We start from the raw sequence: 26,217 nt of genomic DNA, 5'->3' as shown, positions 1-26,217 counted from the left end.
ATATGATAAAATGAAAAAAAAAAGTGACGTGATTACAAATGAAATGAGTTTAAACACCCAGATACTGAGGAAAAGAGGAATGATTTGATCTGGCATCTAAGATACCAGAGCATATAAGGAGGGTCTGCTCAAAGTTAGGAATATTTTTTGGATTATCTTCCCTGGACCCACTCAATTTCACTGGAGAAACAGAGAAGATGACATACCCAGAAAAGATACTGAAAGGCTTAGGCAAGTATGTGCAGAAGGGGCTATTCTGACCCAAGGCAGCCCAAGCTTGCATTATATCACTCAATTCTAGATCTGCTTTTTAAAAAAAAGTTCATTCCATAACTCTGCTTACTTTATGATAGATGATATTTGTAAAACAATACAGTCATTCCCGGATATAGCTATATAAAAGGAGGGATCACCTGTGGTTTAAAATCCATTTCATCAAGTTTATACTTACAACGGCAATCATATAGATCAGGGGTGTCTGTAAAATTTATACCTACCCTGTTTCCCCTAAAATAAGTCCTCCCCGGAAAATAAGCCCAATCGGACTTTTGAGCGCATGTGCTAAAATAAGCCCCCCCGAAAATAAGCCCCCCCAAATATGGCAACAGAGCAGCAGCCATAAGGTGACTAAGCTCACCACCTTCTGCACCTCAAAAATAATAAGACCTCCCTGAAAATAAGGCCAAGTGCTTATTTGGGGGGGGTGTCAAAAGAAAATAAGACCCTATCTTATTTTTGGGGAAACACGGTATTAGCTGCAATCATATATATTAGAGGTATCCAGTCTTAGCAACTTTAAGACCTGTGGACTTCGACTCCCAACATTCCCGTCAGCATGGCTAGCTGGGGAATTGTGGGACTTTAAGTTCACAGGTCTTAATTACAAGGTTGGATGTCCCTGATATAGATGCTTCTCAGGGGACAAGTCCCCTCAAACACAGTGGAATCTAATTCTGTGCTCACATACATTTATGCACACTTGGAGCTTATCTTTGTATTCACACAAGGAAGACATTACCATCAGAAAAACTCAGGACTAAGCTGAAAGACTTTATTTTTTAAATAGTTCTTATGAATAAGAATTTCCTAGATCTACTATGCAAAAGTTTGTGACCTGGTCTGCACACTAGTAAATAATAGGTGACTCAAATCAATTTGAAAATAATCTCTTTCACTCTGTAATCCTGTAAAGTTTGCAAGCCTATAACAGATGCACTAACCTGACAATAAATCCTATTTAACCAAAAGGAGTTTGCTTTTGAGTGGATCTAAAGAGGATTATGCTACAAGAGCTATAGAAATTCAATCCTATCCTGTTGCTGTTCATTGTATTAATAACACAAAGGGGGTACCAGACCCCATACAGATAGTGCTCAACTTACAACAATTGAAGCAAAAATGTCTGTTGCTAAGTGAGACAGTTAAGTGACACCCCCCCCCCCCAATTTTATGTTTCTTGCCACAGTTGTTAAATGAATCACTACAGTTGTTAAATTAATAATATAGTTGTTTAGTGAATCTAGCTTTCCCATTGACTTTGCTTGTCAGAAGGTGGCAAATGTGATCACATGACCCCCTGGCACACTGCAAATGTTATAAATATGAACCAGTTGCCAAGCATCTGAATTTTGATCACTTGGCCATGGGGATGCTGCAATGATCATAAGTGTGAAAAACTTCGCATAATCACTAAATCAAGGACCTGTATAAGTCAAGGACCTATATAGACCATAATGAAATAAGCTTTAGCCAAGAAACTACACAGCCTATGGCTAAATAAATATGTTTATTAACACAACATTAAAATCCAGGAGGCACAGGCAAGGACTTGATTATTGCTAAAATTATTTATTTGCTCAGCAAGTACATTTTGGGAGACCAAGACTTCCCTTCCAATCTTCCTGAACTATTCATTGCTGGAACACTGAGGTCCTCTTCTGGATGTGCCTCACAATACATCTAAAAATAATCCAATAAAGTTTTCAAGTGTGTGTTCTGAAACTTTGGCTTGGCGTTTCATTGTTGCCCGTCAACCCTTCGATATGGCCCAGTCAGGAAACAGACACTGCAACGACTGTCAGAACTCTATTGTTGTAGAGTATAATAACAAAAGTCTTGAAAGCTCTCAAAGTTACCTTCTGCTCCCTCTAATACCACCCAGAATCAAGGTGAGGTTGTGCTTACACTCCCTCGTTTCCCAGGGATGACATTTATGATCTTAAAAAAGTTTTTAAAATATTACAGTTCTGGCATTCCTTCACCATAGTCTCTATATTCCTCTACACCACCTCCATTGTCTGTCTTTTACAAGCTAGGAAGTCCCATGTTAAATGACTACAGGCTCATTACCCCAACCCAAGCTTAGCGGTTCCCCAAGGTCAACAGACAAATCTTACCGCACAATCAGATGGAAAAACATCACTGTATTTTCTTCTTGTTGCACAGCAACCAACCCTGGAGAGTATATCGTGGCAGAAAGCAGGAAATTCCCTTCATCCTGAAATTTGTTTACTGGGCCACCGATGACCCACTGGGTCATCCTTTTAGAAAAAGTGCAGCATGATGGAAGAGTAATTGTAGTGGGAAATGAACTTCAATAATACTTACCTAGAGATAAACAGAATGATCACAGGTGGCCAAAACAGCAGTAGGAAGTAGAAGTGATTTCTAACTTCCTGCCAGCATTCCCATTGACTTTGCTTGTAGGAAGCTGACAGGACGTGTCATAAATCATGATCACATGGCCTCAGCTGATGGCAGAAGTACAGCAGGGCTGCCTACGTAACTACATAACCCTTCCAGTATACCAGGTCTGAAGGTCCTTGAAATTTCACTTCCACAGGAGTAATGGCTCTCAGAGTTTGTATGCATTCTTTAAGGCAGCAGATTTGAGGTTATCTTTATTCAAAAATTATTTCACTATGATGTACCATTTCAGCTAACCGAACTTGACAGTTAATAGTAGTATTTTAGTACTATACACATTTAGTAGTGTATAATTAAATCTATAGTATGTACTATAGATTTTTGCATATAGTACTATATAAATAAAGAGTCTATAGATGTAGCAGGTCCCAGAGGCAGGGCTTGGGTGGGAATTTCACATGGAAATGATGACATAAAATATAGATATCTGCTGTGGTTTCCCATGACTTCTCAGATTCGGGGTAGCCCGAATCTGCATGTTCTATGCATTTTCCCCCTGGACCGACAATGCAGAATGTGCCAGGTAAAATCTGGGCTTCTAGCTTAGTTAAATTAGATATTTAATTATGAGACAAATAGTTCCTTCCTCCTCCCCAAAACGTCAACAAACTCCACACATATTTTTTTGGCATAAGGAAGGAGAATCGGAGTGCTGTGTAGAAGAGGGAGAAGGTATAAGATGGAAGCTCGAAAATGCTGCTGTTGACAACATTATATTCCTTCACTAACATTACTTCTGCCGTCTTCTGTATGGCCCTTTTCCAAATATTGTATTTTAGCAATATAATTAACTTCCTATACAGTCATTATCAAAATGACTGAATTTAAGACTGAGTAACACTAGCATATTTGAATATAACTTCAATATTTCAGCTACCCATATGTTCAGGAAAGTTAGCCCTTACAAATAAAAGTATTATTGTAAGTGAACCCAGGTACACAAGTCCGGTATTGATAATTCATTCAAAATTCCCTCAAGTTTACCATGACTCCTGGTGACTTCATGGTTACACCCATGTTATTTTCTCAGCAACATTACAGAAGTGGTTTTCTTTTGCCTTTTTTTTTTCTGGAATGTTTTTTCAACTTTGCAGTCAGTCCAACAGTTCTGGAATTTCCAAAGAATAAACTATTCTGGCCCTGCTGAGCTTTTCAATAGTCCAAGATCAGATAGATGCTGCTAACCTGAACAGCCTGCCTTCAATATTATAAGTTTTCTACTGCAAACATATTAAAATAAAACTACGTAAATCAACTGATCCTTAATGGTGATTGCTATCACAACAGGAATTCATCTGAAAAGAGAAGGTATGGCAGCAATTGATCAGGCATGAGTGCAAATCTTTCAATTCGGTTATCACAATGTTAAGTTTAATATTGCCAATATTTTCTACCGAGGTCTGAACAGCGAAGTCTCTATGAAGTTTTAAACTTGCCATGTGATGCACTGAAGAAAGTGGTACAAATTAGACATTGTCAGATATTTATACATATTTGGATTATTTCACTGAAACAGTACATGGTTTTTATGCAGAAGGTCCCCTTCTTATGTTCAGTATTTCCAGTTGAATATATCACACATAGAAAATTACAGGAAAGCCTCTGTTAGCATTAGAACAGCACCAACTAGATTAAAATGACTAAATACCTGGGCTATATTATAGCTTAATAAAGTCCTAATACCAATCAGACTAGTTCCCAAGAGAAATTCCAATGTAGCAGGTGACCTGGAAAACTTGATTCAGCATGTATAACTTAGTGAACAGCTTAGTGAACTGGAAGATGACAGAGAGTTTTGTAGAGTTCTTATCCAAATAATTTACAAGACAATAGAAATCAGCACAAGTTTGTACTGGCAAAGCATGCATTATCTTAATTAGCTGAACCTCTTGTTGAGTTCAAAATCAATAGTTGCAAGAGTTCAACCTTAGCTGGTATTGTTCTTTCAATAATACCTTTCCAGTTTAGCACCCAGGGGAAAACAAACTAGACATTTTGACCCACAACTGTATTTGTTAATTTATCATAACCTGCATATTATATTCAACCACATATTGAAAAGGGACAGGTATGTTATTTTTCACCTCCCGGAGCTAAATAATTTAGTCCAGCAAAGGTCAGCATTGCGAAGATCATTCAAGGATTTATTCTTCTTCTAGACTGGTTAACTTTACAACAGCATCTCATTTACTGAATTCCTTTTTCCGAACTTTTGATTTTGGTGCTGCCAAAAAGGGGGGAAAAATGGAGGTCACTAATATTCTCATCTATAAATGTCTACATGGATTAAAATTTTGAAAGGAGGTTTTTACCATTTGGATTCTCTTGTCTGTAGAAGGTTTTCAGCATCTCCACAGCTTCTTCAGATCGATAACCGGCTATGCACTAAAGAAATTAAATATGCTGCTCAAAAATGCATCTTAAATGAAGGTACACCATCAGCAGAATTTTTCAGTTAAGACTTCATTGTTTTTAAGAACTCAAAAGTGGGAGTAATATAGCTTCTGTTGTTGCTATGCTGGAGTGTTAAAATAAGAATATCACCTATTAAACATTGTTTACTAGGTAAGTTTTAAAGGCAGAGGAATGCACGGATGACTTTTGTTGTGACTCGGCAGAAACCTCTTTTGTTGTGACTCGGCAAAACCCTGAGTTGTTTTGGGATGCACGCAGGAAAAGGACTGACCGACTCACAGGAGAGGATAATGAGCAGCTGTGGCTTGTTAGGATCTCCTCCTGCGGATAAAAGACTGATGGTGCCACACCCTAGTTGCAGAAGTCAATGTTCCGTTCCATTTCGTTCCGTTCCTGTTCTAAGTTCTCTGTTTGTTTGCAACCATTCGAGAAAAAGCACTTGGATAAGTGATTTGATTTATATAATCCTGTTTTGCTGTAATTTACTTTTGCCAGAGCATTTATCTGTGTTTATTTTGGGCTCGCAGCCAGCAAGAGCAGGGACTGATAAAAATATTCCCTTTGAACATTCTGTCTGGCTGTAGTTTCTGAACGGGCAAGGTGGGGGTCAGAACAGTTTGACTTCTGCCCAGACAAACCTCCATTCATATAATTATGGAGCAACTTCACGCTGAGAATGTCTGGCTGGCCCAGCAAATTACAGTGTTGGCTGATCAAATTTCACAACTGCAGAGGTCTGCAAACCCCCCCAGCCAAGGAGGAAGGACCCAGTGGCTATGCCGGATAAATTTGATGGAAATCAAGCCATGTTTGCAGCGTTTCTGGGACAATGCCAGCTGTTCCTGAGTTTGAGAGCGGAGGACTTCCCCACTGACCGGATGAAGGTGGGATTTATTATTAGTTTGCTCTCAGGCACCGCTGCCCGTTGGGCAACACCCTTGTTAACTCACCTAGCCCATTGTTGGATGACTTCCAGGGTTTTTGTCAATACTTTAAGCGTATGTTTGAGGATCCTATTAAGGGGGAAACAGCAACAAGACATCTTAAGTCACTGCAGCAGGGGAATGGTACATTGCAAGACTATGTGAGTGAATTCAGGCTGCGTAGCCAGGATTCAGCATGGAATGAACCAGCGCTGATGGACACTTTCCAAGACGGGTTGTCTGATGCCTTACAAGATGAACTGGCAAGGGTGGACAGGCCACCGACGTTCAATGCGTTGGTCCACTTATGCCTCTGGATAGACGCCCGGCTGCAGAGGTAGAGGCCTCGCCGTGCATTCCAGGAGACCACTAGCGTGCCAGTTCATCAAGAGACTGCAGTGGAATGGGAGGAGCCCATGGAGTTGGGTGCTGTCAGACCCCGAGTGTCACGTACAGAGATGGACAGACGACGTGCTGAGGGGTTGTGTTTTTTACTGTGGGGATTCTGGACACCTGGAGAGGAGTTGCCCCAAGAAGAGTAGGAGGGTTGTGCGGCCTGCGGCCATCCCTCAGCAACGAACTATTGTGTCGGACAACCGGCACGTTTGTGCGGCTCTGATACCCCGCTCGCACAATGTAGCAAGCGGGGTATCAGCATTCGTGGTGTGTGGAATCCAAGGGTGGATGCCCTGCCTAGGAAATCGGAGAACTCTGACCCTGCGTACTTGCTTCCACCCAGGACAGTTCTACCCATCGCATCTTGCACTGCAGTTTATCATCCCATGAGCATACAGTCTCTGATACAGGATGCGCAGCGGGGTGACGAAAGGGTGCAGCGACGAAAGGCGAAAGTAGGGCCAGCTTCCCCGTGGACTTTGGAGGGGATCTTTTGAAGTATCGAGACCGGCTCTATGTTCCTGCAGGGCCCATCTGTAGACGGGTGCTCTCTCAGGTTCATGGCGCTTCCGCAGCAAGACATTGGGGGGTTTTCAGGACATTGCACCTGGTATCCTGTACATTTTGGTGGCCCCGCTTAAGAAATGACGTGCGGAAGTACGTGGAGTCATGTGTCCAGTATCAATGGGCCAGGTCTGTGAGGAGGGCTTCTCCAAGATTAAAGCCCTTGCCGACCCCAGTCCCTGCAGCACAGGACTTCGTTTCTAGGATCCCGGTGGGGCACCAGTGTCTTGGACTGTGTTCCATGGAGGCCGTCACCAACCCTTCTAGGCCGCATCCTGAGCGTTGGAACTGGGGGATGGGCCCTGCGGTGGGGGATAGTGTTGTGGCCCATCAGGAGTCGCTGCCGCCAGACTCCGATGGCAAGGGGTCTTATGAGTAGGCCTTGGAGGAGGTGGAGGACTCTGGACAGGGTGTTGTGGCCCAGCAGAGCTGTTAGAGCTGTCACCAGAATCCGACAGTACGGGGGCTGGTGGGTTGGCCTTGGAGGAGGTGGAGAACCCTGGACAGGGTGTTAGGGCCCGGCAGGAGCCGTTAGAGCTGCCGCCAGAATCCGACAGTACGGGGGTTGGTGGGTCGGCCTTGGAGGAGGTGGAGGACCTTGGACGGGGTGTCGACGCCACGCAGGGTGGGAAGAGACGTAGTGGCCACCGGGTGAAGGGGAAGCATTGGATCAAGGGGAATGTTCCTGAAAGTATTTTGGAGTTATATCAGGAGGCAAACAGGCTGAGGGCTACTCAGCGGAAAAAACAAAGGAGGAAACACAGGAGATGATTGCGAGCCTATCATACGGATAACCCATCCCGACCGCATCCGGACCGTCAGACCCGGGGGAAGGGCCCTGCGGTGAGGGATAGTGTTGTGACTCGGCAGAAACCTCCTGTGAGTTGTTTCGGGATGCACGCAGGAAAAGGGCTGACCGACTCACAGGAGAGGATAACGAGCAGCTGTGGCTTGTTAGGATCTCCTCCTGCGGATGAAAGACTGATGGTGCCACACCCTAGTTGCATAAGTCAACGTTCCGTTCCATTCCTGTTCTAGTCAAGTTTTCTGTTTGTTTGCAACCATCGAGAAAAAGCACTTGGATAAGTGATTTGATTTATATAATCCTGTTTTGTTGTAGTTTACTTTTGCCAGAGCATTTATCTGTGTTTATTTTGGGTTCGCAGCCAGCAAGAGCTGGGACTGATAAAAATATTCCCTTTGAACATTCTGTCTGGCTGTAGTTTCTGAACGGGCAAGGTGGGGGTCAGAACAACTTTTGATTAGCACAAGAAACAAGCACAGAATAAAAAAAGTGAGAGGATGATATAAATGTTATCCGAAGAGGGCGTTTTTCAGCACAGTCATATTTCATGGGCATTTACAGGGACAATTTGGGGGAGGGCATTTTAAAAATCTTTACACACACACCCACCTTCATTTGACTGGCACAAATTCTTAAAGGAGTCTTTTCGGAGTCCAGATAGCTATGATTGGAAATAAAACTATTTAAGTGGATATGTATTGCTTATGAAAGAATTATAATTTATAATTGATGAAACTACACTTGCCTGACCAAACTGGGAAACATCGATTTTAAGAAACTCATGCAAACCAGGACAAACTATGAAATTATTGTTAAACAAATCTCAGAAATATGACCTTAAAAGAAACGTTAAAAGATAATCATTTATTGGTTAGTAGATCCATGGAGTGTTTCTGCCAAAAACTTGTTTAATGAATTGGTTTTCTCTCTAGTTGTCAAGACCTTTTGACCCAGCACGGTGACTTAGTGATACTATACCCACAGAGGATCCTCAGATAATATCCATTTCTTTAAATATGTAAGGACATATATAAAAAACAGTATTCTCCGGGAATAAAATTTTAAAAAACATATAATTAAATGAAGGACTGCTTTCCATAATGTTTGAAGATTTTTAAAATGCAAATATTTCCGTTCATAAGCACACAGCACACAGCCAAAATATAAACATTAGGTGAAATATCAGAAAACATTCCCATGTTGATTCTTTTTTAAAATCCAATTTTATTTCTACAATTGCAATTTTGTTTTGTTTATCTAAGCATAGATAAACTTTTTTTTTCTATTTGGTATTTAGACAAAGAAATAATTCACAGGTCTGCAAAAAAGTTTTTTTTTTGAGAGCTGTTTTGGTTATTCCACGTAATCTTTATGTTTTTTCATGTGCTGAATCCAAAAATGACCTCCATTTTGTCATAGGACATCACGTTTCCTGACAATTTAGGTAACTATGTTAAATAAGGCAATACCTCAAAATAAATGGAAATAGACTTATAAAATTAAAGTTTTATTACAATATTTTCATGAAAATCCTTTTTTGAACTGAAATGAGCTCACCTACACACACTAAACTCGATTCTTCTTCCTTGTGAGGTTCCTCTTGATGCATTTACGCTTGTGAGTAGCATCTGGAATGTCACTCTGAAGCATCCAACAGTAGTCTGCCATCATTGTAATGCTCCATTTTTCCTGGTATCTCCTTTCCATCTCTTTAACGTCTTGGTGGAATCGTTCACCTTGTTCCTCACTCACAGCTCCCAAATTTTCAGGAAAGTAGTCTAGGTGGGACTGAAGGAAATGCACTTTCAAACTCATCAGGCAACCTAAAGCTTGAAATGCTTTCAGCATTCTTCCAACAATCTTTTTGTAGTGAGGATCTTTGTTATTGCCTAAAAATTTCTGTACGACTTCTTTAAATGCAATCCACCCTTCTTTTTGAGGATCTGTCATGGTATTGACAAACTCTTGATCAACTATAAGCCTTCTAATGTCTGGTCCGACGAACACATCTTCCTTCAATTTTGCCTCCGACAGGCATGGAAACTTGGTGACCAAGTATTTGAAGCATTCTCCATCTCTTGGGAGTGATTTTACGAATTGCTTCATCAATCCCAATTTTATGTGGAGAGGTGGTAGAAGAACTTTATGGGAAGGTACCAAAGTTTCTTGGAGGACATTTTTTTCACCGACTGTTAGCACCCTCGGATGCCAACTCTTCTTGGTCCAGTGATTTTGTCGGTCTCGACTGTCCCATAGACACAGAAAACAAGGGTATTTGGTATACCCAGCTTGTTGCCCGAGCAGCATGCACAAGACCTTCATTCCCCACACACTTGCCAACTATGGTCTTCATATTTAAGTTTACGAAGAACCAATTCCAACTTCTCGTAGGTTTCCTTCAAGTGTATGGAATGACCTACAGGTATGGAAGCATAAAAACCGTTATGGAGTAAAACTGCTTTGAGACTTCTTTTTGAAGAATCTATAAAAAGACGCCATTGCTCTGAATCATATTGGATTTTAAATTGACCCACCCTGCTTTGAGACTTCTTTTTGAAGAATCTATAAAAAGACGCCATTGCTCTGAATCATATTGGATTTTAAATTGACCCATCAGATCTTCGACATCGATGCAATAAACCAACTTGTCTTCCTGTGCGAAGTAAGGAACGAATTCCTTTTCACGATGTCTGAACCATGAAGATGACACTTCTGGCAACAATAAATTCCTGCTTTTAAGCCTTTATCCAAGTAACTCAGCGGCATCTTTGGGAAGATTCAAGTCTCTTACCAAATCATTCATCTCCTCCTGAGAAAACAATTTTTGTCTTGTACAATCTTCAAAGTCAGAACTTGATTCGTCATCTGGTTCAGGTATGACTTCACCTTCATCGGAGCTACATATCTCTTCCAAGGTAGCAGGGGACTTTGGTACTGGTATATCTGTGCCATGGGGGATGGGACGAATTGCTGAGTGAAGATTGGGGTATGAAATGGAATGCCTCCATTTGGAATTAAACCCTTTCACATCGCATGAACAAAAGTAACAGTCATCACTATGGTTCTTTTGCTCTCGCCATACCATAGGAATCCCATAATGGAAAGATTTTTTCTTATCCTTGAACCAGTTTCAGAGGTCCTCAACACACTGTTTGCACACTTTATGAGGTGTCCAAACTTTATCTTGATCTCCAATTTTTAGTCAAAAGTAGGCAAAGTATACTTTTTTCACAAAGTCTGCAGTATTCTGCTGTTGCTTCAACACTGTATATTCACCACAGATGAAACAGAAACTGTCTGGCAAATTAATACACTTTCGCGGAGCCATAACATAATGGTTGAAGAATGCCGAGCTAACATGAATTGCGATGAAAAAGTGTGAACAGCCTAGAACCAAGAATTTGATTATGATTCATGCACAAGTGTTGCATGCAGGAGAGAGCAGCTCTGTGTCTGTACACGAGATGTCACAGTGCTGGCCATGCCCCCTGCACTCACCAGAGATGCTGCTATCTGCCCTGTGTCTCCCTCCCACTGGATTCTTTAGGAAAGATTAACCCCTTCTACCATTAGCACAGACTTAAAACTTGCTTAGCTTATGTATATATTGCTGACCATCAGATTTACAATGCTATTTTTTTTTTACATAACTCGGATAAACCCTTTAAGGTTTTTTGGCATTTTATATCTTAAATGCACTTATGTGAATTGATTAATAGTAATTTGGACTTTAAATTTGGTTAAAAACCCATAATATAAAAAAATACCAAAAATTAAAAAAAACAATTGATAAATTTGAAGACAATTTTGCATGTTGTGGCAAATCATGACGTCTAGGAGTTTTTTCAATATTTTATTTGTTTTCAGCACACCAAAATACATGGAAATTAGATGAAAATAATCAAACAGTTTTTTAGTCGCAGACCTGTAAATTGTTATAAAAAAAGTCCTTCAATTTTCTATCGTTGGACTTAATTTCCCTGGCATTATACAGTTAGGTGCATTCACTGAATTCACTTTGATTATCAGCAAAGTCTAATTTTTCTTATTAAACTATGAAAAATATCCCACTGAACCACAAAATGCAAGAGAACATACAGAAGATTCCGTATTAGAGAATAGCATTCCAGTTAATCATTTCAATTTTCAAAAAGGGGTAGCTTAAGTCCTGAAATAATTTGTACACACTGTTTTCTAAAATTCTTGGAATTCTGCAAGAACCTTGCTTCTAGAGCAAGGTCTTCATTGCTGTATCACTTTGACATACCACGTTCTTATGAACATATAGAAAGGCACCATAACAAAGTACTCACTTGAAATGGTTCTCCTGTATCTGTTAAGGTAGCAGAAGAGATATTCAGAACTGAGCCGCAGCCTCCAAACCGTTCATTTTGGCAACCATATACAACCAACGGGATTTATGCAGATCAATTAAGGCATTAACTAGCTTAGATAAGAAATCCTACACAGATAGTATATAATATACAAACAGTAACAATTATGTTTGATTTGACAGTAAAGCTATTTTGATTTGCCAACTTTCCACCACTACCACCACTACCATCAATACAATATGAAATCACAGCTGCTAGTTTTTAGCTGGGCCTTCATATACACCACGTTCTTCCCAAGGACTTAGGATATTGGACCATATTGGCATGGTAAATGGTCATATCCAATCAGTGAGGTTTTTTTGTGATTGACAGATAGAAATCCTTTTTATGTGATTTTTAACCATTTGTGCTGTTATTATTACAATAGTTCTTCCATTTGATTTCTACTAAATCCATCTTCAAGTTCTTTTATCCATCCAGCATTTTTATTATAGTCTTTTTGAGTTTCCCAGAGATCTTTCCAAAATTGAATTGTTTCATTTTTTGGTATTCCATTTCCAGAATTTCTATTGCTGTTTATACTTTATATTATTATTAACTAATTATCATTATTATTTATATTTGTATACAGTACTGCCCAATTCCCAATGACCCCAAAATACAACATTAAAAGCAAAAAGCAATGTAGTAATAATAATCTCCTTTCATTTACAATACAGACGTACATTCATCCTTTCTTTAGACACCTTATTACAAAAGTGGTAACTTCCCCAGATAAAATATTTCTCATTTTTTCCTGTCCAGACAAAAGATATCTCCCACTTATAAATTGAGGACAATAATATTGCTGAATGTCCTTCACACACCCCATCATCCAGAAGTTGAACAAAATGTTTTAAAGAAAAGTAGCTTAAATTAACTTATTCCTATTGTAGGAAAATCCCAAAATTTCATATACCACACAAGAATTTACCCTGCCTGGTGTGGACTTGACCCCAAATGCCACCTTCCTTTCTATCCTATCCATACCAACATTTGCTAATAAAAATTTGGAGTTCATATGACTCTGAATACCCGGTTGAAGAACAGTAGCATAGAGGACCTTTTTTCCATGGTTCCCCAAGGTGGGAAACAGAATTCTTTATTAAGGATTAAGTGGCCAACATTTGGAGAAGGATACTCATCATTCGAAGTGCAGCTGCACACATAATGCAGGGCTCAACTGTGACGTATAATACTGTGTGTGTAAAAACTTCCACAGGTTGCTTCTTGTGCTGTTGACACCAATCTAAGACCTGATCAATTGCTACCATTTCTGCATGGCGAGTAGCCTATGGGAAGAAAGCAAAAACAAAACAAAAACAAATCAGAACTGGTGCCACATAAAATGGGTTACTTTGCTGGTGTTAACCCAATGTCTTCAAAAATATACCATGCTGGCTCTTCAACGAAAAGAGAACGACTGGCCAGGTCATTCAGGAAATTTTGGTGGCTGACAGTAGACTTCAGGTTGTGCTTCCCCAATCCTAGTGTGTCACCCCTGAGCCTCCTAGCTGTCATATAAGTATATTCATACTATCAAATCCAGGCCTCATTAAAAAAAAACAATGTCATAGTAGAATAGGGCATAATATTTAAATTTGTATAAAGCACCTACACAAAACTAACAGTTGCAATGGTTGCAATTCTTTTTTTATAATGGATTCTCAAAATTTCCACTGTAAGGTAGGGAAGGTCAATGACAACCAATATAGGTGAGGTCTTATTTCACCACACTGATGTTATTTTATACAGTGCCTTTTGTTTTTTTATTTTACTGGAGCAATTCCAAAAGCCAATCCTAGAACAGAGCAAAAAAACCTGCAAGAGGTGTCAAAACAATAAAGATCATAAAAAAAAAAAAAAAATCAAAGGCATGGAGCTGTGTCTCTGCTTTACTTTCTTTTCCTTTTCAGTGTCTGAAACAAGTAAGGGCAAAGAGGACATGAGAAAAACAGCTGTTTGATCAAAAACAGGATTGACTACAAGCACACGTTGTCAGCCTCTGTTTTGCTGCTGCTTCGGCTGCCATTGAAACGGGGAGGGGGGGCATGGTATTTGGGAGGGGTTTACTAATTGTGCTGGAGGAAGATTCTGGAGTTCTGCTGCCTGTCGGATTGCGCATGCGAAGGAGGTTCCCGCCAAGGCCAACGGCACCGACATTCCATCTCGGTGATGCTTTTCGAAGTTATCTCACACCTGACACTTGAGAGAATTATGACTGGACTGCCACTGGGATGCCAAGGGGTGGGGAATGGGTTATTTTATATATCAATCGCTTTTGCGCCTAAATAATCAGTCTTCGCTTTGCTACGCTTCTAATCATTTATAATTAGTAAAAGTACACTTGATTTCTATCAATGGAGTCTCGTGGTCTTCTTTCCTAATTACTCAATGAAGAGGTGCTGACACACGTTTTCCTCTGTCTGGGATTAACTTCGTATTTCTATTTAATCTTTCCAACAATTAATGCAAAGAAAAAGATTGATCTACCAGTCATAAAAAGCAAAGACAGCATAGGAAATGCTCTCATGAGCTTTATGGATACATCATGTGCTTTTTTTTTCAATTATGGCAGCATTTGGCACCGAAGCCTTTAAATGCATCTACTTTCATTTCTTTGCAATACTGTATAATCTACATCAGCAGTCCCTAATCTTTCTAGGTTGGCGGCCCAGCACAGGGGTGGGTGGGAAAGAGGGGAAGAGGGTTTTGTGTGAGGAGCAGGTGCGCGAGGTTGACAAGCTTCTCAAATAAGTTTATAGAGATAAAACCAGCAGTCATCACATCAAGAAAATAAAAAGAAGAGCAAGCATAATAATCACCAGTAAAATCTAGAACTTCCTGCAGCTTTACCTCCAGTAGCAGGAAGAATCTTGGAAAGAGTTTTGAAAATAATTGTAGCATTTGGTAGATTTAAGCAGGTGAAGGGACCCCTGAAGGCATTCGGGGAAAAAGTTGTTTAAACTAACCACCTTTATGAATTCTGCCTGGTAACTAACTAAGAGTTTGTTTCAAATTAGCAGGATATGATCTCTCTGTTTATATTTATTCAGCAATCTCATCGTTCCATTCTGAATTTCCTGTAGTTTCCAACTAATCCAAAAGGCAATTCATGGTCAAAACATTGCCCATAGAACAATTATCCAAAATTGCATCACTTGGTTGACATAATGCTTTAGAAGAAGGGTGATTTGTAATACCACTCTAAATATTTTAATAAAACATACAGTTACAAAATGGGAAATGTTTTTTGTGTAACAAAACACAAACAATCTAGATATCTAAGATTCTACCCTTATTGTTTTTTAAAGTAGCTTATACATTTCACGATATGCTTCAAACTATAAATGTGTAAGTACAAATTGAAAAAAATGGCCTAATTAATTCTTGGATATATCAAAGAATGCTACTCAATAAAAGGAACTGAACATATGTGATTGATAGCAAATGTGAAGCAAATAGAATGCATTTAGCTATAATCTATTGTTATAATACCATCTTACAAATTAATTTTAATGTGAATAGTCCTTCAAGAAATTGTGCTTAGGACTTCCGGGGAGGGCCCGGCAGCTTAATAGAGCTGCCCCCAGAGTTCTGGTTCATTATCTATTTAATATCTAATAGATATCTCTTTTTTCAGGCAAGAAAAAAGCAGGGAGAGGCCCAGTCGGCAAGAATCTTCTTTGAAGTTTGCAGTCTTTTTTTTTGGCTGTGAACGGAGGAGGAGGATCAGCCAAGACTGAGTCATTTAACTCCGGCCAGATCTTCTCAGCTGTTTCTCACAGTACAAGGCAAGTAAACCCCCCCCCCCTCAGGACAATCTTTTGAAACTAGGCTATTGAAAATTAACACGAGCAGAGACCAAACCTGAGAACTTTTTTTTTGTTTTCTCTATCAAAAATACCAGCCTCAATGTTATAAAAAACTCCTTTGTTTAATTGTTTTCAAAATGGCGATTTTATAGCTTCCGCATTTGTTATAATGATATATCTCCAACTTCCTGGCACAGAATCAAAGGAACAACTTCTTACAAATTAATTAGCTCTACCCCCTTGAAGCTTCAAAGACTCTTTGTTGATATAGAGACATTCCAAACGGGGCTTCTCTTTGTTTTTTTTTTTCCCTGTCTTGCTGAACTGTTTTGGTTTAATGCCAGTCTTTTGAAATCCTCCGTAAAACTCTGTAAAAAAAAAGGGAGGAATTTCTCCTTTTTCTCCAAACGGCATAGTGGACTAGCAAAATTAGAATAAATACTTAAAGCTAAGATATAATGGCATCAAAATTGACTTCTGCGAAATTACCTCCTAGATCCACATCTCCCATACCTGGCACAAAGTTGCAGCCCCCACCCTCTATGCCCCCTAGTGGAGATGTACTAACGAAAGAATTTTTTTTGGAAATGTTCAGAGAAGTCAGAGAACAGAACTTAGAAATGTTTAGAGAATCCAGAGAACAGAACTCAGAAATGCTTAGAGAGTTCAAAGATGAAATAAGGAATGAGATGGAAGTCTTATATGATAAATTTGATACTAAGGTCACCAAAATGAATGATGATATGATGGGAATTGTAAATGTAATGACAGAATATATTTCTGGAATGGAAGACAACTTAGAGATTCTCAATGAAGCTAAAACTAACTTGACATCTAAAACTGAAGTGGTGGAACAAAAAATTGAAAATGCTGAAAAACAAATTATTATGATACAGTATAAGCAGATGGCGCTTGCATTAAGAGTCAGGGGGCTGCGTGAAGAGAAACAGGAGAACTTAAAGCAAATGTTTTCTGAGGCTTTTGACTGTCTGGTGGGAAGACCGGGATCCAATTTTGATTGGCAGATTGACAAAATTTTTCGCGTTAATTCTTGGGCGGCAAAACAAAGGCAACTCCCCCGAGATGTGGTAATATACTTGGTTACAAGAGAATCTAGAAATATGATACTACAAGAGTCCTATAATACCAAGCTTCAAATTGGCGGACAGGATCTGATTGTTTTGAAAGAAATACCACCTCAAATGCTAAGAGCCAGAAGAGATTATGCTTTTCTGGTGGAAGAGCTCAGAAAGCGTCAGATACAGTACAGATGGGATGCCCCATTCGGTATCATAGTTACAATGGACAAGCAAAGATATCGTCTCAGCTCTGTATGGAAAGCTCGAGATTTCTATCATAAGATTCTGAAGATGGGACACCCTGAACCTTCCGGATATGGAGAAAAACCACGAGACGAACAAGATAAACAGCAAACCACACAACCATCAGATAAAATGCACCATCTCCCTCTCCCGGAAGGGCAAGGGGTCAAGGAAAAAAGACCTAACCGTATGACCACCAGACAAACGGATAAACAAGCTACAATGCAACAACCTCAACAATCGTTGGCCATTGATCAAGGAGCTACAGCAACAAGCTCAGAAGCTGTGGGAGGAGCCAGACCAAAGGTGAGACAGGCCTTGCGGGAGGCTCTAAAAAAGCTTCAGGCAACCCAAAATGACAACTAAGATTTTGACATGGAATGTTAACAGACTGAACTCTCCACAGAAAAGAAAGAAAATATTTCATTATCTCAAACAGTTTAAGAATGATATAATTTGTTTGCAAGAAACTCATATCAAATCAACTGATCAAAAATATTTGTTTAACCCCAAACTTGGCCAACATTTTGCGACCTCAGCCACGGAAAAGAAAAACGGCATAGTAGTATACTTAAGAAAAGACATTAAAGCCGATCTAATTGAAGCAGATCCCTTTGGAAGATATATTGCATTAGATTTAATCTTAGAAGGGAAAAATACATTACTTTTGGGAATTTATGCTCCTAATCAACAACAAGATGGATTTTATAGAAATCTCCATGCTAAATTAGTACAGTGGGACTTCAAGTCTTGTATACTATTGGGTGACTGGAATGGCGTGATTGATACCAAAAGAGATAAGAAGACATCTCGCCCGAACACCAAATTTCGAGCTAAGTTACCCAAATCCTTTTTTGACATGATGGACGACTTCGAATTGCGAGATGTTTGGCGTGAAAGGCATGCAGAAGAATATGACTTTACCTTCTTTTCCGACAGACATCAATCTCTTTCAAGGATTGATTTTATACTAATTACTAATGATTTACTTTCTAGGGTGAAGAAGACAAAGATTATGGCGAGAGTTCTTTCGGATCATAATCCAGTTTGGATGGAATTGGGAAGGGTAGTCCAGGCAAGAAGGTCTTGGAGGTTGAATGAAAATTTATTTAGATATGAAAAGTATATTAATGATTGTAAAAAATTGTTATCTGAATATTTTGCTCTAAATATGAATAAGGGTACATCTATGGAATATGTATGGGATGCAAGCAAAGCGTATATGAGAGGAGTACTAATGAACATAAACAAAATACATAGACACAAACAAGGGCAAAAACGAAAAGAATTGGAAGAGGAAATTAAAGGGAAAGAGTCGGAATTAACATTGAACCCAGGTGATATAAAGATTAAGGAAGCAATTTCTATATTAAAATCCCAGTTTGATATGCTGATTTCTGACCAGGTAGCCACCAGTTTATTATATGCTAAACATAATACTTTCTGCAACGCAAATAAACCCGGTAGGTGGTTGGCTTATCAGATTAGGAAAAAAAGGAAAGCTCGAAATGTATCTAAATTGTGTTACAGAGGGAAGGAAGTGTTTCAACAGAAAGAGATCCAAAAGGCATTTTGAGAATTTTTTACAGAGTTGTACAAAGGGGATAAAATTAGGGACGTAGACATAGATAAATACTTAGATAAAGAGAAAATCCCCCTAGTTAGAGAAGAACATAGGCTTAAGCTGAATCAACCAATAACCTCTGGGGAAATCCTGCAGGCAATCAAACAATTAAAGTTAGGGAAAGCACCAGGTACAGATGGTTTAACAGCTGTTTATTATAAAAACCTACAGTTAGAAATGGTAGAACCTCTCAGAGAATTATTCAATAAAATTCAATCGGGAGGGAAAGTGCCCCCTTCGTGGAAGACAGCGTTCATATTGTTGATACCCAAAGAAGATCAAGACCTTACTCAGCCAAAAAATTATAGACCCATTTCACTACTGAATGTAGATTATAAAATTTTCACTAAAATATTAGCAAATAGGCTAATGGTGGTTATTCAACAATTGATACACACCGATCAAACTGGTTTTATACAGGGCAGACAGATGAAGAGCAATGTTAGATTAATTATTAATGCTTTAGAATACCTGGGAAAGAACAATCAAATCCCGGCCGCATTTATATTTTTGGATGCTGAGAAAGCCTTTGATCGAGTTAATTGGCAATTCCTGCTGAAGATATTGCAAAAAATGCAGATAGGAGATGGCTTTTTACAATCAATTAGGTTTTTCAGGTTTTATTAGTATTTGTAGGCCGCCCTTTTCCCTGAGGGGACTCAGGGCGGCTCACACAAAACCGGGAAGGGGGAATACAGACATTAGATAGACACATATAATAAAATAGTAAGCAACATACATACATCATTCGGGAGGGGTAACTATCCTTATCCCCAGGCCTGACGGGCGAGCCAGTTCTTCAAGGCTATGCGGAAGGCTTGGACGGTGGAGAGGGTACGGATCTCCACGGGGAGCTCGTTCCAAAGGGCCGGGGCTACTGCTGAGAAGGCCCTCCTCCTTGTAGTTGCCAGCCGACATTGGCTGGCCGATGGAATACGGAGGAGGCCTAATCTATGAGTTTAATCTAATTAGTTTAATCTAATTAGTGCAATATATCAGCAGCAAACAGCCCAGATCATAGTCAATGGAAGTCTAACAGACTCCTTTCAAATTGGAAAAGGTACAAGACAGGGCTGTCCTTTGTCCCCATTATTGTTTATTATAACCCTGGAAGTATTGTTGAATAAGATACAGGGCTTGGGCGGTCTAAAAGGGATTAAGATTAGACAGCAAGAATACAGAGTCCGCGCATTTGCGGATGACCTGGTTATAATATTGGAACAACCGCAGGAATCCAGTAGGGTCTTAATGAATACGATCAATCAATATGGTCAAGTCTCGGGATTTAAAATAAATTTAGGAAAAACCAAAATATTAGCTATAAATATGAATATCAAGCAGAAGGAAGAACTGGGAGCGATGCTAAGATGTGAGGTAGTTAAAAAAGTTAAATATCTTGGAGTTAATATTTTAACCTCAAATGGGAAATTATATAAGCATAATTATGAACCACTTTGGCATAGTATACAGTTGGAGTTGAAAAGGTGGGAGAAACTGCACTTGTCTTTGCTGGGTAGGACAGCGGCAGTGAAAATGAACATTTTACCAAAATTTTTATTTCTTTTTCAAATGTTACCAATACTCAAAAGAGATGTGAATCTTTTAGAATGGCAGAAGGGTATCAACAAATTTGTATGGGCAGGAAAGAAGCCGAGGGTAAAGATGAAAATAATGCAAGATGCACGTGAAAGAGGAGGATTGAAATTACCTAATTTAAAATTATACTACGATGCAGTGGCATTATCTGCAATTAGTGATTGGACTCATTTAACCAATGATAGAATATTGAATATCGAGGGACATGACTTGGTATATGGTTGGCATGCTTACTTGTTATTTAACAAAAAACTGGATAAGAATTTTAAAAATCATATTTTAAGAAATGCTTTATTGCGGGTCTGGAAAAAATACCAACATAAACTAAATGATAAATTGCCCATGTGGGCAATTCCTAGACATGCAATTGAAAATATGAATACAGAACAAAAACACGATGGAACCACCTATAGACAACTTCTTATTTTAGAAAGAGGGGTGTTGCAATTAAAATCTTTAGAGGTACTTAAAGAAGAGAAAGTTGTGCAAACTTGGTTTCAGTATGGTCAACTACAGGCCAGGTGGAAAATAGATCAAAAAATTGGCTTTGTAAAAGTTGAGGATAATTTGTTTAAACAAATAAGAGATCAAAGCTCAATGCATATAAAGAGGATATATAATGTATTAATACAGATGGATTCTGAAATGAAACTGATTAAGGACTGTATGATAAAATGGGCTCAGAATATTGAGGAACCAATAATGCTGGACACATGGGAAAGAATTTGGGTAAGAAATATGAAATTTACACAAGCACAAAATCTGAGAGAAAACTTTTATAAGATGTTTTATAGATGGCACTTAGACCCCAAAAAGCTTGCTTCTATGTATCCGAATGTTCAGCCTAAATGTTGGAGATGTGGTTCTCTTGATGCTACATATTTTCATATATGGTGGACATGTCGTAATGTTAAGGCATTTTGGATAAAAATATGGTGGATCCTGCAAAACATCTTCAAAAGAAGGATAAAATTCACCCCCCAGCTGTTTTTACTAGGTATATGTATTGACTTCACGGCAGCAGAGACTAATTTGGTTCTGTACTTAATAACGGCAGCAAGACTCTTGGTGGCGCAATATTGGAAGAAGAAAGACTTGCCTACAATTCAAGAATGGACTTTGAAAGTTATAAACTTAGCCGAAATGGCAAAAATTTCAGCATATCTCAAAGAACATTCAAACGAGAGATATAAACGAGACTGGAAAAAATGGATTGATTATACACAAAGTAAATATGGGATTAAGAAACTTCAGATAGCTTATGCTTAGTATCAGTAATAACTTAAACTGTTTAAAATCTGGGTAACAGTGAGAAGCTGAGTTCAATGTAGAGATATTTTAGACTGTGATTGTCAAAAAGTTATACCATGTATGGGCTCTGGGAAGTCGGGGGGAGGGAAGGGAGGTGGGGATCTAGGGGGAGGGGGGAGGGGGGAAATATAATATGTGTTAAATTCTAAAGTACATGACTGCACTTGTATACTGTGGTTTTTAATGTTAGTGTTAAAACAGAACAAACCGGATATATTGGAAGGTAATAGAAGTATACCGAAGGGAGGAGCTGAGTGAAAGAAGAAGGAGGGTGGAGAGGGGGAGAGAGAGGAGGAGGAGAAGGAAGGGAATGGATTAAGAGAGGGAGTGATAGGGTTAGATAGATGGGGAGGGGAAGTAGGTGTAGAGGGGTATGTGAGAAGGAAGAATGAAAGTTGGAGGGGGTTGAAAGAGGGTGTATGGTGGGTCAAGGTGGTATATTGGGTTTGTATTTTAGGGTGCATTTTCTATATAAGTGAGGGCTGTGTTTATTACTAAATGTTATATGCTCCGGTTATCCACAGTAAACATGTGATTGTATAGAATGAAATGGAAATAAAATATTATGTTATAGAGACAAAAAAAAGAAAAAAAAAGAAAAAAAAAGAAATTGTGCTTAGTAGGTGCCATAAATGCTATAACATACTCTAGGGTGCAACTACAATCACTTCCTGAGAGCTGGCAGAATTCCTGACTTAAAATGCTCTCAGTTCTTATTATGAACTGTTAAAATTATTCCCTCATAAAATCAGTTACCGTAGATAGAGTTCATTGTTTTGAATGAATTGCCATGGACACCAAAGTTTTCATCATCTCCAACTATGCTGAAGACTTCTCAAGGGGCTAGGGTAGGGTTATAGTTCATCATTATAAAAAACAAATAAACATGTATTCAAGCCTTGTGGCAATTGTTCTTATTGTTGCACTTGTTCTCTTCCCATTCCATGTAGATGAATAATCCCATAACGACCAAATCCGTGCATTCTTTTGCAAAATTAGAATCTTCTTGTGAAATTCTTGGCATGTTTATTGCTGCATTGTACTTCCAAACTTTGGGAAAGTTGTAGCTACTGGCTGCTGCTGTGTTGCCACTGTGGTCACATAATCTTGGTCCCTGCCAGATTCTCATAAGGAAATTCAACTCAGTGCAAAGTCAGAAGTCATTCCTATTTTTTGCCCACCCTTGGTCATTCCGTTTCTCTGTTTAGGTAAGGAAGTATCTCTGAAATAATGACTCAATGGGTCATGGGTTTCTAGTTTCAATCTTGCTAAAATTCAGTTCCCATGATCCTCAGCCAATAAATATTCTCTCTGAAGTATTATGGGAATTAAACTACATTTGAAAATTGGGGCATTGTGAAATATTATCACTACATTTTGAAACTTAGTCTTGTCTAGGTAATAGTAACGAAACAAAATGTGGAACATTTGATAAAAGAAAAAGAAAGCAATCGACAAATAAAAATACTAATAACTGAAGTTCACTAGCATTCAGAGATCAACACTAAACATTTTTATTACAAAAAAGTTACCATGTCCCTCTTAATTACAGGTAGCCCTCAAAGTACAATAGTAACAGTCAAACTTTGAGGACCAGTCATGAGTACCCTTTTTTCAAGACAAAGACTACTTGTAATATAAGAAAAATATAAAATGGTTTTCCAGAATTGGAGTGGTGTTGAGATGTGTTTATACAGAATACAAAATTTTTTCACCAGAATTTTAGAAAACAGGAACTCAAAACATAAAAATTCCAAACCAGTAATTTGCTATACAATTCCCAAATTATAGAGCCGAGGTGGCGCAGTGGTTAGAGTGCAGCACTGCAGGCTACTTCAGCTGACTGCAGTTCTGCAGTTCGGCTGTTCAAATCTCACCGGCTCAAGGTTGACTCAGCCTTCCATCCTTCCGAGGTGGGTGAAATGAGGACCCAGACTGTGGGGGCGATATGCTGACTCTGTAAACCGCTTAGAGAGGGCTGAAAGCCCTATGAAGCGGTATATAAGTCTAACTGCTATTGCTATTGCTATACAAGAGAGGTTTTAAACACAGCTGAAGTACAGGAATCTCTTGAGGAATTTTCTTTTTATATATGCAGTGCAAAGGATAGGATTCTCACTTACATTTTTTGTTTGGTTAACTTCATTTCTTCCTTTCCCCACAATCTCATTATTGTAGACCATGAGGCAACCAACAGGTACTTCACCATTCTCAAGTGCATCTTTAGCCTATCAATACAAAGTAATTAACAACAGCATTGTTAAAAAGGACATGGTGTCATATTTATCAAGGATTGCAAGTTCAGAAGCACAGCGCGTCCAGCTGCATTTACTCCATCACAGGTAGTCTGGAACCAGAAACTTGGGTCAATAAGTGACACAAGACACTAAGTGCAAAATCATATGACTCTGACTATGCTTGTGACTTAACTTCAGCTTTCCTTTTCCCGACTCCCCAGCCTTTCAGAATGCTCACCCAGGTGCAGGGATAATTAATAAGGGAATTGGTGCTTGTATTTGCATTCATTGTAGATAAAAAGATTAAAAGAAAGTAAGCAGGCATACAATGGAAAAACACATCAAAAGGAATGCATTGGCAAACAGCCAGTGCTAGCACATACCTTTTGTTATGTATTCTCCACTGTGTGCCTGTTTATTCTCCTACAATCCTTCCCTCTCAAATCTCTCTTCTCTGCAAGGAAGGGGGACAGCTGCTGCATGAGACAGTCAGTAAACGAGGTCTATCTATGGAACTGTTTTTCCTAATACAAGAACAATAATATACAACAATGCCTATAAGAAATCAATATTTCTGACAATGGATCACATACATAGCAAAATAAAGGACATATATGTTGGCACTTACCTCTGCCCTCCCCCCAATTCTCAAAAGAAAAACAAACCGAAATTAGTACACAGCAAGAAAAACACCACACACAACTGTGATTTATTGGCTGAGCTATACCTGAATCAATGGCTTACTTTTCATTTACAATGCCTTTGTTTAATCAAAGCAACTGCTACTCATTTAATACGGCATAATTTGTTTAGTCTAGTGGTTAAGGCACCAGGTTAGAAACTGGGAAATTGTGAGTTCTAGTCCCACCTTAGCCATGAAAATCAACTACGTAATTTTGGGCCAGTCACTCATTCTCAGTTCAACCTACCTCACAGGTTGTGAGGAAAATAGGAGGAGGAAGGTATGTTGGATATTTTCATCACCTATTTATAAAAATAATACAAGTGGGATAAAAATAAAATAAACAAAATACTGTAATAGATGGCAGAAGTAGACATATGGGTAAAAGTTCTCAGGAAAGATAAACAGTTCCTTCTTCCAGAACAAAGCCTGTGTGTTAGACTATTGAAGTTGAGGTTCAATTGCTGAGGTTAAGAAACACTATATTTGGACAACACATATTAATAAGGAACTGAGGGCTGGCATCTTAAATGAAATTTGGAGACAGGATCATCTTTCCAGGGTAGAATCCTATTCATCACATGAATGTTCACTCAAAGCCCTCTCAAATATAATTCTACTCATGTTGTCAGCCTTAGGCTTCATGCTTAGCTTTTTAATAAAAGTGATGTTAGCATTTTCAGCATGCCTCCTTTTGAAGTTCGGGAAACTATGTTTTCCTTTTAGCCAAAATCATTTCTTTCTTTCATTTGCTGGATGGTGGGAAATTGAAGGATTTGTCTGTCCACCTGTCTGCAAGGAATATAAATCCTTCCATTCCCCACTATCTTGTCAGAGCTAAAGAAGCTTCTTTGATAAGAAGCAAAACGTCTTCAAAGAAAAAAACAAGTAAGTCCAGTTGCCTCCTGAAAAAAGCACCTTTGGGACAACCATGATCTGGATGACTGAGAATCTCTATAGAAATGTCTGCAAGAATATAACCAAACTCAAGAGAGCATGGATGTCGCCCATTAACTGCGTTAGTCTTTTTCCCCCACTATCCCTCAGTTCCGAAAAGCTCGGAACCCCGAAATCTGATCTTTCTTTCTTCCTTCCTTCCTTCCTTCCTTCCTTCCTTCCTTCCTTCCTTCCTTCGCGGGACGACCGCCCCTCTTACAAGGAAGCCCCTTCGGTAGCTTCTCTGCCAGAGAGCCCTCACCATATTTACAGCCCGGTCCATCCAGGCCTCCGTTTCCCCCGCGCTCACCCGCCACCTCTTCGCCGCTTCCATCTCGGGAGAGAAAAGCGTCGCTGCTTAACGGAACGAAAAGTCAAGAGCGAGCAGATCCGAGGGGGAAAGAAATGAAGGAAGAACCGCGGCCAAGCTGCCCGGGGAGGGGAGCGGGGGGGAAAACGACGGACTCCAATCGCGGGGAGCACGTGGGCCGAATGAAGCTGGCGTCGGAGAC

General features: G+C 39.3%; 1 protein-coding gene across 1 annotated transcript; it reads right to left on the bottom strand.

Moving 5' to 3' along the window:
• Positions 1 to 1,777: 1,777 nt before the first annotated feature.
• Positions 1,778 to 26,175, bottom strand: ADAT2 (adenosine deaminase tRNA specific 2). Its single transcript, XM_087718347.1, has 6 exons — positions 25,968 to 26,175; positions 23,974 to 24,078; positions 13,324 to 13,474; positions 12,123 to 12,229; positions 5,019 to 5,091; positions 1,778 to 4,930 (listed from the first exon to the last, which is right to left on the bottom strand). The coding sequence occupies exons 1-6, from the start codon at positions 26,037 to 26,039 to the stop codon at positions 4,890 to 4,892; spliced, it is 549 nt and encodes a 182-aa protein (XP_087574473.1). The 5' UTR covers positions 26,040 to 26,175; the 3' UTR covers positions 1,778 to 4,889.
• Between the last annotated feature and the right edge of the window lie 42 nt (positions 26,176 to 26,217).

Source organism: Thamnophis sirtalis, unplaced genomic scaffold (assembly GCF_051295495.1).
Source record: "Thamnophis sirtalis isolate CommonGarterSnake01/CBP01778 unplaced genomic scaffold, rThaSir2_p1.2 scaffold_6, whole genome shotgun sequence".
NCBI lineage: Eukaryota > Metazoa > Chordata > Lepidosauria > Squamata > Natricidae > Thamnophis > Thamnophis sirtalis.
Note: the sequence above shows the minus strand (reverse complement) of the source record. Positions and strands in the feature narration are given on the sequence as shown.

Coding starts and splice junctions, on each gene's coding strand:
- ADAT2 (XM_087718347.1), bottom strand. CDS start 26,039: ATGGAAGCGGCGAAGAGGTGGCGGGTGAGCGCGGGGGAAACGGAGGCC. Junction 13,475..23,973: donor AAGTTAACCAAACAAAAAAT/GTAAGTGAGAAT, acceptor TTCTTCCCATAG/GCTACTCGCCATGCAGAAAT. Junction 5,092..12,122: donor ATACAGGAGAACCATTTCAA/GTGAGTACTTTG, acceptor TAATTTCTTTAG/TGCATAGCCGGTTATCGATC.